Source organism: Mesoplodon mirus, assembly GCF_964341445.2.
Source record: "Mesoplodon mirus genome assembly, chromosome: 19".
NCBI lineage: Eukaryota > Metazoa > Chordata > Mammalia > Artiodactyla > Ziphiidae > Mesoplodon > Mesoplodon mirus.
Window position 1 is genome coordinate 14,106,306 of NC_138995.1, and position 12,604 is coordinate 14,118,909.

At 41.5% G+C, this 12,604-nt stretch overlaps 1 protein-coding gene across 1 annotated transcript in view; it reads right to left on the reverse strand.

Moving 5' to 3' along the window:
- HYDIN (HYDIN axonemal central pair apparatus protein) overlaps positions 1–12,604 on the reverse strand; it is a 437,603-nt gene that overhangs the window by 118,655 nt on the left and 306,344 nt on the right. The window contains exons 30-36 of the mRNA XM_082606776.1: positions 7,581–7,758; positions 5,764–5,882; positions 4,023–4,150; positions 3,464–3,600; positions 3,117–3,244; positions 2,775–2,966; positions 2,296–2,445 (exon numbers count right to left, since the gene is read on the reverse strand). Coding sequence (XP_082462902.1) covers positions 2,296–2,445; positions 2,775–2,966; positions 3,117–3,244; positions 3,464–3,600; positions 4,023–4,150; positions 5,764–5,882; positions 7,581–7,758 — 1,032 coding nt within the window. The remainder of the gene's footprint in view (positions 1–2,295; positions 2,446–2,774; positions 2,967–3,116; positions 3,245–3,463; positions 3,601–4,022; positions 4,151–5,763; positions 5,883–7,580; positions 7,759–12,604) is intronic.

Consider the following 12,604-nt stretch of genomic DNA (forward strand, 5'->3'; position numbering starts at 1 on the left):
GTGGCTCACGGGCTCTAGAGCGCAGGCTCGGTAGTTGTGGTGCATGGGCTTAGTTTCTCCATGGCATGTGGGATCTTCCCAGACCAGGGATTGAACCCATGTCCCCTGCACTGGCAGGCGGATTCTTAACCACTACACCACCAGGGAAGTCCCAGGGAAATATTTCTAAAACATTTCATTCATCTCCTTGTTTTCTAACACAAAGTATTCTGAACACATGTTATAATGTCTAGGAGTTGTTAATGTGGACATCAGTGTTTCTCTGTGCTGCTGATGCTGGTGAAGATATAGGTGTGGACTGTATGGGTTGCAAGGTTAACCAGTTCCTTGTATACAGCCAATAAATTTCTCTCCCAAACTCTAATTTGAAAAGATACATGCACCTCAATGTTCATAGCAGTACTGTTTACAACAGCCAAGACATGGAAGCAACCTAAATGTCCATCAACAGAAGAATGGATAAAGAAGATGTGGTATATATGTACAATGGAGTAAAAAAGAATGGAATAATACCATTTGCAGCAACATGGATGGACCTAGAGATTATCATACTAAGTGAAGTAAGCCAGACAGAGAAAGACAAATATCATATGATATCGCTTATATGTGGAATCTAAAAAAGTGATACAAGTGAACTTATTTACAAAACAGAAATAAACTCAGGCATAGAAAACAAACTTATGGTTACCAAAGGGGATAGTGGGGCGGTGGGGGGGGAGAGATAAATTAGGAGTTTGGGATTAATATATACACACTACTATATATAAAATAGGTAAACAACAAGGACCTACTGTATAGCATAGGGAACTATACTCAATATTTTGTAATAACCTACAATGGAAAAGAGTCTGAAAAAAATATTCATTGTAAATTAACTATACTTCAGTAAAAAATGATACTTAAAAAAATTCCTATCCCATTTGGTGAAAACATTTTATTAATTTTGACCAATGCTAACTCAACATTTATGGAACTGCCCAAACAAATCTTTTTTTTTTTTTTTTTTTTTTACTATATTTACTGATATTTTTTTCAGTAAAACATCCAAAATCTTGAGTAAACCTGCTGGCAGTCTTAAGACTCTCTAAGAATGACAAACACATTAGTTTTCTTTTCTTTTAAAAGGGTTGGGGAGATTTTGATAATGATAGAAACAGGGACTCTATTTTAGAATCAGATAAGAAGTCATTCTCTTTTCTTTCTTCTCATTGTAGATTCTGAAGCATTTCCTCAAAGCTGTTACCAGGAAAATGGGAGTTAACCATGGGTATTTTATAAAACTCACATCGATTTCTTCTTTTAAAAGAATAAAGAAAAACATCTCCCAAATGCCTTAGGCTTTTAGCAAAAGTCTCTACAGTGTAATCTCTTGAGATCCTCTCTGGTTCTAGGATTTTTATTATTTTTTTTACTGTATTCTTTGTCAGGAGTAGCTTTGTGCTCATGGTATTTGCAAAAGAAACACTTGTGAGGCCCAGGGAGTATGTCTACCAGGAAGTACTTATTATTATCACAACTACTGATGATAATAGTAAATAGATATTGAGACACTACATATAGAGCAGTATGCTATGTATTTTATTCACATTAATTCATTTAATCTTCAAAATGACCCTTAGGAGGTAGCTAATGCAGGTTGATAATGTCTTACCTGAAACCCTAGGGGCCAGATGCTTTCAAATTCAGAGTTTTAAAAAGGTAGACACAGAGCATATACCCTATGTTACATAGTATCCTTAGCAGTGTCCCCTGTAATCAAACACATTAATATTTCTGCAGTTGCAGTGTTTGAGTCTGCAAACCAAGGGGGATAAATAAAGGTTAAGTAGTCTCATGTCAGTTCAGATTAGGTTTTTCTGCCAAATGAGTTTGGGTCTGAAACTTAAAAAAATTTTCCCCCCAGTTTTTAGAACTTATTGGATTTTGGAATTGCAATAAGGGATTTTGGACATGTGATATTATTATTTTTCATTTTATCTATGAGCAAACTGAGGTTTAGTGAGGCTGAATAATTTGCCCAAAGCCAGGCAGCCTCTAAGTGCAGAGGCAGAAGGCCACTAAGCCAGGTCTGTTGGTAAAAGTCAAAGTGTTCGATACATCTGCCGATTCCAGAGCTGGTGCTCCTAACCACCAGGACACAGCTCCTGCATGAACCAGAGCACTGAATGTCATAATCAGAATAGTGAGGGACAGGTCACTCAAAGTTTCCCTGGAGACCCAATCAAGCATGGACTTCGAGTACAGCTCAAAGAGATCCAGAGAGTCTGAATGAGACTACATTTCTTTAAAGCTCACCTCTTCTTTGGGCATGAATTTCACTTGCACGTTGGACCTCTCACCAGGATCCAAGACCCCAGAAGTGGGCTGAATCTCAAAGATCCGTGTCTTTGGCTTTAATTCAGCACAGAGTTTCTGTCTTAAGTACTTTGGCATGTGTTTCTCCAGCTGGTAAATAAATAGTAGACAATTAGACCATTTTCTTTGGAAAATGCCTCCACCCTTCACCCACTCAATCTATGTTTACTGATTACTTCCCAGGTGTCAGGGGATGTGTGGATACCCAGGGCACAAAGATAAATACAACATTCGTGAGATAGCATGGCCTGACAGTCCCTGAGTGCTGGGCTGAGGGCCTACATTTTATTCAGGGGGCAACAGTTGTCACTGAAAGTCTTTGAGCAGAAGGGTGAAATGAAGAGAGTGAAGGATTAGAATTATAAATCTGACTTAAATGGAGATGGAAAAAAGAGGACAATGGGCCACAATTCATTTACCTTGCTAACTTGCTTATGGGTGTGGATAAACCATTCACAAGGGACTTGGAGGTGATTGGAAAGCTGAATAGTTTCCACGAGGCACTGTCCACACTGAATTGTGGCAAACTCCACTTTTCCACAAGACAGTGTCATACTGGGAATGGTCACCTTGGCTTGGAGACAGATGTGAACTGTTGGCCCTCCAACCACCTAGAGTGGGCATAAAATTGTTGTTACCACGTAGCACGGGTTTGGAGGAAGAATCACGGCTCTGAAATAGTAACTGGATCATCACAGGGGTGATCAGCAAGCAGAGCTGGAAGCTGGGGAGGATCAGCTGGGCCTAGTGATGTATCTTACCTTGATGGGCAGAAGGACCTTTTTGTTTCCAACAGAAAGACTGGCCCCTTGTGCATCAAATCTCACTTCAAATGTTTCCGTTTCACAGTAAGGCAGATTCTTCACACGATCTAGCTCAATACTGAAGCCTGGACCAAGACAAACAAAATTTCTTTGTGGAAAAGAAAAGTAGCAATCAAGAGCTGCTCTAGATACAGCCCATCGGAGGCAGGATGACCACTCAAAGTGTCAATTAACGGCCCAACAATCCTTTCAGCTGATCCCAGAAGCAGCACTCCAGGACAGTACAGATGGGCATCGTGTTAGAAATGACAGAGTGCAACAGGAAGGGTCTCCAGCCTGGTTACCTGTGTTGTGAAGGACACGCTTTTCTGCATGGAAGGACACTGGGAAATGACTGGTGTTGGTGATCTTGATGATGTGGGTTCGGACGTCACCAAGGATGATATAGCCAAAGTCTAGGATATATTCTGGCAGCTGGACTCTGAAACAGTTAACAAGGTCTTCTTACCACTCACATTTCCAAAAGTGTGAGAGTGTGAGGCTCTCTTCCACCTCCTCTGCACAATTCTATTCTCTGGAGTAGAGAACCACCACTCTCCAGAGTGGAGACTAGGAACAAGACACTTCCCCCAGAAGACCACATTGCTGCTTTAGCCATCATCTCTAAACACATTCAGTGCTGGTCCTTAAGGACCTGAAACCGGCCCATCTATTAGACAAGGTGGGAGGTTTACTAAGAGGCAGAGACCTGCCTGGTTGGCTGGCTGCTAGAGAATGGCAGACATGTAAGGCGAGTGGATTTCATCCCTACATAGTTGATCATTAATTCAGGGAGCACTCTGGTGGAGGGCACCGCTGGCTCTGCTACACTCTGAAACAAACACGACATGGAAGGGCGCTCACTTGATCGGTTTGTGGTGACTCCGATGGCAGAAGTTGTCCATGGAACCAAGGTCAATTGATTTCTGATGTTCTGTGGCATAGTCTTGGACTACAAGCCGTTCTACTTCCATCTGGAGTTGAGCATTTAACTGGAGCAAGAGAGAAGAGCAAGTAAGCAAATTCTTTGAGAACATGCATTCTCAACGGGGGCAATACCACCCCTAAGGGGGTGAAAGTTGCTTCATGGAGGGGAGTGTGAGAAAATCTTAGATATTACAATGGCTTGTGGCCCTCCAAAGGGCCACAGTAAATAAACAGATATACAGTATATCTGTGGTGTTAAAATTTTTGTTGGGGTTTAAGGTGGTTAAATAAACTGTACATCTGTGCCATGGAGTATTACTGAGCAATGGAGTAAGGAATGAACTATTTATATTGATGGATCTCAAGGGCATTATGCTGAATGAAAAAAAAATAATCTCAAAAGGTTACATACTGTATGATCCCATTTACATAACTCTGCTATACTCATAACAAGATTACAGAGATGGAGAACTATAGTGGTTGCCAGGGGAAAGGGGTGGGGACATTGGGGATGGCTATAAAGGAGAAGCATGTAAAGGCAAAAACAAATTAAAAATAAGAGACTCAAGGGAGTTCCCTGGTGACCTAGTGGTTAGGATTCCGGGCTTTCACTGCTGTGGCCCTGGTTCAATCCCTGGTCAGGAACTGAGATCCTGTAAGCCATGAGGTGTGGCAAAAAAAAAAAAAAAAAAGAGGCTCAATTCTCCCTGTTGAAAATAAGGGTAGAGGCTTCTTCCAGCTTCATTTTCAAGAAAACTTGTAAGTTCTTTCTCTGTCTCTTGGAAATATATATAAATCTTTTCATAGGCTAAGACTTTTTATCAGCTTCACAACCCAGGAACATCTTCCTTAAGGACCTGGGAACCATCTCTTTGACATGTCATCATCAAGGAAGACAGAGCCTCATCTCCTATCCTCCCATTTCTGTGGGAGGATAGGAGCCCAACTTCAGAGGACCCTGTCATAAAAACACAAAAGGTTTGTTTTCCCTTTGGGTAAAGCCAATTAGCTAACACAGGTGGTCACCCCAATTACCATGTAAATTTAGCATGAACTAAGTGTGACAAATGGTGCTGTCAAGTCCTCTTACTTGAGGACTAGTTATAGTTTTTACTTAAGGACTAGTTACTGTTTACCTTGAGAACATGTATATAATAGGTTGTATCTGCTTGGCTCTATGAAAGACTGAGATTTATTTCTGTCTTTGCAATCTCCTAGCAGACTGACAGAGACACGGAGCACTTTCTGCTTTAATGCTTATCAATAATAAAGTTGGATTCTTTCTCTTCCACCTTTGTGGAGAGATTTGTGGGTTGGAAAGAGATTTTTGTTTATAATTCTATTTCCCCAGCAAGCACAAGGGATACTTACGGAGATGGAACACTTCTGTATCTTAATTGTGGTGGTGGATACACAAAGCTACACGTGAAAAAATTGGGTTAGAACCACACACAGATGCAGATATGCATACATACAGAGACATGCAGACATGCAGAGAGACAGACCCACGAGTACCTATAAAACTGATGAAATCTGAATAAGCTCTATGGCTTATACCAATGTCAATTTCCTGGTTTTGATACTGTTCTATAGTTATGCAAGACGTTACCACCGGGAAAAACATTTTTTTGCAGCTTCCTGTGAATCTACTTCCTGTGCAGAGTGAAGCCAATCTTACCTCAGAAGATTCATCCTCAGGCACTTCCTCAGGTCTCTCTAAGTGGTCAAACATATCATATTTGTTTTTTTCTAGGTTTTTTCTGGCCTGATTTAAGAAGATTTCATACTTCTCACATCCTGTGGGGGTTGGAAGGAGAAGGAAATCTGAATGGCTAGAAATATATGAATTATGCCTAAGACACAGACTCTAAGCTCAGGGTAAATAAAGTGCGAAGGGAAGTGAACTTTGTGAAACTTAGCCTGCCATGTTTTCTCTGCTTCAGAGGATAATTTGTGAGTGAGTAGAATTGGTAAAAGAGAACTCACTGAGTTTTATGAGATTATGCTTTAGTGGGCTACCAACTGTTTCTCAAGAACTTAATGACAGTAACATCCTGAGTCACTCATAGGGTGACCAACTGGATGCCAGCTTACTTGATAGTTTTCCAGTTCTAGCACTGATGGCCGCACCACTTGGGAAAGCCCTCCATGCTGGACAAACCCAGATGGATGGCCACCCTTAGGTTGCTCTTCATGTTTATTAATTCTCTGTTAACGAAAAGAATATATTTGGTTCAAGTTGCTGTAACTATGATTAAATAAGCCACAGTCCCCTGAATCAGGCAGGCTGGGCAACGGGGGGAGAGAGTTCACCAGTTCACCAGTAAGCCAGTGCAAATTCAAATGCTTGAGGGGCAAGGTAAGCAAAGTAATTGAAGTGCCTTCTATGAAACCATAGGAAGTGCTGGGACTGTGGTGAACTGGAGTACAGAAGACCCAACTAGTATTCAGATTTAAAGTATTTTAAAGCCCTGTATTGGGCAAACATGTCTACTGCCATCATGAGGCCAGCTGGGCACCCAGTTTTCAACCGTGTGGCAAAGGCTTTTCTTCTTGACAATTATATGTAGAGTTGGACTAACCTCCGGCTGGCTGGAACTCTAGATACTAGAGTGCGACGTGGTCTTAGATTCATCAATATTTGTGTTCATATTATCAGGGAGCAGACAATTAGGATTTAATGCATGATCATTAACAGGTGTTAGTGACTCTGGGGAGCGGGGTAGGAGGAAAGGCTGAGGTGGGAGGGCTTAGTCTGAAGCTGCTTAGGGAATGTAGCTTTCAAAGAGCTTGAAGAGGGCTCATGAAGAAGAGTGAGAAGTTTCTCTTGACTCTTCATCCTGTAGTCCATGTCAGGAAGAAAGAGCCAGAGTCAGTCTGTGGCTAAAAGAGCTGCTGAGTTGAGCTTCAGGATCTGCCAAGACAGAAATATTCTGGTACAGAGGGATGGCTCTGGGTGCCAGATGTTACCCAGAAAAGCCTTGGCTAAGGATGTGGGCAGACAATTAATAAGTCTAAATTAGCCTCCAAACTGTACTGCCAGCATAAGGGGTTGGAACCTTAGCTGCCTTTCTGTACAGTTTATATTGATATTTTGAGAATTGTATTCCTTGCAGTACAATCAGCCTTTGCCTTCTCAATGGCCATCTGTGAGTGACAACTCAGTGAGAGAGTGTAGCTGGAAGGAACATGTGATGGAGGAAAAGGCTTTTGGAAGCACAATGTCCTGATCCCTCTTTAAGTAATTTAATGATGGTAAAATTGGCCAGGAGTCTTAATTTGGAACTACCATGGACCCTATCTTGTCTTACTCATCTCAGGTCACCAAGTCAATTTCAACTCTTGACGGTTTTTTTTTTTTGCAATTCACGAATAACACAAAGGGAACTTGTGAGGACTGCCAAACAAATAATGCGAGTTGCCATCAACCTTATAATAAGCAGCTAAAACACATCTTGTCATCCAGTGGGGAAATACTATAGAGGGCAGAAGTACCTTTGAGGTTCCTGGGGAGATCGATGCAGATTCGGGGAAAGATTCCCTCTCCACTCAGAGTAATGTTTTCTGGGTCCAAGTGGGCAATCTGTATCTGGAAGCTCCTTTGAAAGATCTCAGGTACTCCAGGTAAGTAGTAAACCTTCAACACCTGCTCTTTATGGGAACCGATAAAACCCTATACAGCAGAAAGACCGGAGAGAATTTTAAGATTTACATAAAATTTACATAAAATTTATGTAAAATTTACAATGGACTCTTGCTTCTGGCAGTTTGATGGACTAGATAATCCCAAGGGCCTAGTGTGCTATATTGTCCACTCACATTCCTCCTCCAAGATTCATTCCTATGAAGGTACGAGAAAATGACAAACAACAGAAAAATAGTCAGCATATGTGGGCATGCATTTCATAAAAGAGGAAACAGAATGGCAAACAAACAGTAAAGCTGCTTATCCTTATAAGTAATCAGGGAAATGCAAATTAAGGTCATAATAAAAAAATTTTAAACCATAAGATTGGAAAAGTTTGCCAAATTTGGTAAGACTATGCATCAAAAGAAACTCACATTTCAACACATCTGGTGGGAATGTCATGGGAAAAATCACTGTGAAAACTGCTTTAGTGGAGATAGCTTCAAGATGGTGGAGGAGTAAGATGTGGAGATCACCTTCCTCCCCACAAATACATCAAAAAGACATCTACGTGAGGAACAGCTCCTACAGAACACCTACTGAACACTGGCAGAAGACCTCAGACTTCCCAAAGGCAAGAAACTCCCCACGTACCTGGGTAGGGCAAAAGAAAAAATAAAAACAGAGACAAAAGAATAGGGACGGGACCTGCACCTCTGGGAGGGAGCTGTGAAGAAGAAGTTTCCACACACTAGGAGCCCCTTCACTGGCGGAGATGGTGGGTGGGCAGGGGGAAGCTTTGGAGCCACGGAGGAGAGCACAGGTGCAGAGGGCAAAGTGGAGAGATTCCCGCACAGAGGATCGCAGCCGATCAGCACTCACCAGCCCGAGAGGCTTGTCTGCTCTCCCGCCGGGGCAGGTGGGGGGCTGGGAGCTGAGGCTCCGGCTTTGGAGTTCAGACCCCAGGGAGAGGACTGGGCTTGGCTGCCTGAACACAGCCTGAAGGGACTAGTGCACCACAGCTAGCTGGGAGGGAGTCTGGGAAAAAGTCTGGACCTGCCTAAGAGGCAAGAGACCATTGTTTCGGGGTGCGTGAGGAGAGGGGATTCAGAGCACTGCCTAAATGAGCTCCAAAGATGGGCGTGAGCTGCGGTTATCAGCGTGGACCCCAGAGACGGGCATGAGATGCTAAGGCTGCTGCTGCAGCCACCAAGAAGCCTGTTGCAAGCACAGGTCACTATCCACACCTCCCCTCCCGGGAGCCTGTGCAGCCCGCCACTGCCAGGGTCCCATGATCCAGGGACAACTTGACCAGGAGAACACACATCGTGCCTCAGGCTGGTGCAATGTCACGCTGGCCTCTGCTGCTGCAGGCTCGCCCCGCATTCTGTACCCCTCCCTCCCCTGGTCTGAGTGAGCCAAAGCTCCCTACTCCGCTGCTCCTTTAACCCCCTCCTGTCTGGGTGAAGAACAGACGCCCTCAAGCAACCTACATGCAGAGGCGGGGTCGAATCCAAAGCTGAACCCCAGGAGCTGTGCGAACAAACAAGAGAAAGGGAAACCTCTCCCAGCAGCCTCAGGAGCAGCGGATTAAATCTCCACAATCAAATTAATGTACCCTGCATCTGTGGAATACCTGAATAGACAACGAATCATCCCAAAATTGAGGCGGTGGACTTTGGAAGCAACTGTAGACTTGGGGTTTGCTTTCTTCATCTAAGTTGTTTTTGGTTTTATGTTTATCTTAGTTTAGTATTTAGAGCTTATTATCATTGGTAGATTTGTTTATTGATTTGGTTGCTCTCTTCCTTTATTTTTTTTAATATATACATTTTTCCTTTTTCTCCTTTTGTGAGTGTGTACGTGTATGCTTCTTTGTGTGATTTTGTCTGTATAGCTTTGCTTTTACCATTTGTCCTAGGGTTCTGTCTGTCCATTTTTTTGGTTTGTTTTTTAGTATAGTTTTTAGCACTTGTTATCATTGTTGGATTTGTTTTTTGGTTTGGTTGCTCTCGTCTTTCTTTCTTTTTTTTGTTACTTAAAAAAAAATAATATATTTTTTATTTTAATAACTTTATTTTATTTTATTTTTCTTTCTTTCTTCCTTTCTTTTTTTTCCTCCCTTTTCTTCTGAGCCATGTGGCTGACAGGGTCTTGGTGCTCTGGCCGGGTGTCAGGCCTGAGCCTCTGAGGTAGGAGAGCCGAGTTCAGGACATTGGTCCACCACAGACCTCCTGGCCCCAAATAATATCAAACGGCAAAAGCTCTCTCAGAGATCTCCATCGCAACGCTAAGACCCAGCTCCACTCAATGACCAGCAAGCTACAGTGCTGGACACTCTATGCCAAACAACTAGCAACATAGGAACACAACCCCACCCATTAGCAGAGAGGCTGCCTAAAATCATAATAAGGGAATAGACACCCCAAAAAATACCTCCGGAGGCAGTCCTACCTACCAGAAAGACAAGATTCAGCCTCATCCACCAGAACACAGGCACCAGTCCCCTCCACCAGGAAGCCTACATGACCCACTGAACCAACCTTAGCCACTGGGGGTAGACACCAAAAACAACGGGAACTATGAACCTGCAGGCTGCGAAAAGGAGACCTCCAAACATAGTAAGTTAGGCAAAATGAGAAGACAGAGAAACACACAGCACATGAAGGAGCAAGGTAAAAACCCACCAGACCAAACAAATGAAGAGGCAATAGATAGTCTACCTGAAAAAGAATTCAGAGTAATGATAGTAAAGATGATCCAAAATCTTGGAAATAGAATGGAGAAAATACAAGAAACGTTTAACAAGGACTTAGAATAACTAAAGAGCAAACAAACAATGATGAACAACACAATAAACGAAATTTAAAATTCTCTAGAAGGAATCAATAGCAGAATAACTGAGGCAGAAGAACAGATAAGTGACCTGGAAGATAAAATAGTGGAAATAACTACCACAGAGCAGAATAAAGAAAAAAGAATGAAAAGAATTGAGGACAGTCTCAGAGACCTCTGGGACAACATTAAATGCACCAATTCGAATTATAGGGGTCCCAGAAGAAGAAGAGAAAAAAGAAAGGGACTGAGAAAATATCTGAAGAGATTAGAGCTCAAAACTTCCCTAATATGGGAAAGGAACTAGTCAATCAAGTCCTGGAAGCACAGAGAGTCCCATACAGGATAAATCCAATGAGAAACATGCCAAGACACATATTAATCAAACTACCAAAAATTAAATACAAAGAAAAAATGTTAAAAGCAGCAAGGGAAAAACAACAAATAACATACAAGGGAATCCCCATAAGGTTAACAGCTGATCTTTCAGCAGAAACTCTGCAAGCCAGAAGGGAGTGGCAGGACATATTTAAAGTGATGAAAGGGAAAAACCTACAACCAAGATCACTCTACCCAGCAAGGATCTCATGCACATTTGACGGAGATTTTAAAACCTTTACAGACAAGCAAAAGCTAAGAGAATTCAGCACCACCAAACCAGCTTTACAACAAATGCTAAAGGACCTTCTCTAGGCAGGAAACACAAGAGAAGGAAAACACCTACAATAACAAACCCAAAACAATTAAGAAAATGGGACTAGGAATATACATATTGATAAGTACCTTAAATGTAAAAGGATTAAATGCTCCCACCAAAAGACACAGACTGGCTGAATGGATACAAAAACAAGACCTGTACATATGCTGTCTACAAGAGACCAACTTCAGACCTAGGGACACATACAGACTGAAAGTGAGGGGATGGAAAAAGATATTCCATGCAAATGGAAATCAAAAGAAAGCTGAAGTAGCAATTCTCATATCAGACAAAATAGACTTTAAAATAAAGGCTATCACAAGAGACAAAGAAGGACACTACAGAATGTTCAAGGGATCAATCCAAGAAGATGTAACAACTGTAAATATTTATGCACCCAACATAGGAGCACCTCAATACATAAGGCAAATGCTAACAACCACAAAAGGGGAAATTGACAGTAACACAATCATAGTAGGGGACTTTAACACCCCTTTCAACAATGGACAGATCATCCAAACTGAAAACAAATAAGGAAACACAAGTTTTAAATGATACATTAAACAAGATGGACTTAACTGATACTTATAGGGATAAATTGGGAGACTGGAATTGACATATACATACTACTATATATAAAATAGATACTAACACGGACCTATTGTATAGCACAGGGAACTCTACTCAGTACTCTGTAATGGCCTATATGGGAAAAGAATCTAAAAAAGAGTGGATATATGTATATGTATAACTGAATCACTTTGCTGTACACCTGAAACTAACAACATTGTAAATCAACTATACCCCAATAACATTTTTTTTTTAATTCCAAAAAGGAGCCAACATTGAAAAAAAAAAAAACTAGGGAAAAATGCTAGTATAGGTTTAAGCTATTTAGAAGTGTTTTAAAAGTCATTTTTGAAGAGGGCCTCATAATTTTGAACATATTTTATTGTTTTTTGATGTTACAAGTAATATATATTCTTTGAAGAAAAATTAGAGCATGAAGACAAGAAAAAATTTCATGAAGATCACTAGTGGTTACTACTGACACATAAATAATGATTAACACTGATTGGTGGATATCAATCCATATTTTATTTAAATACACATACACACCCATACACACCCTGGGGGTCCATGAGCCCACTAGTGTTAATAGACTTACCTCCAACCCTCAAAGTGCCTGTGACAGTTAAAAATCATTGCCATCATTTCTATGAGAAGCCATTGCCTAATTCACTTGCTTCTCTTGGCCTCCACTCTCTCACTTCCTTACATGCTATCTGCTTCACTGAACAGAACTGAGCCTTGTCACCAAATTTCACAATACACTCACTCACATGAAGCATTTTATGA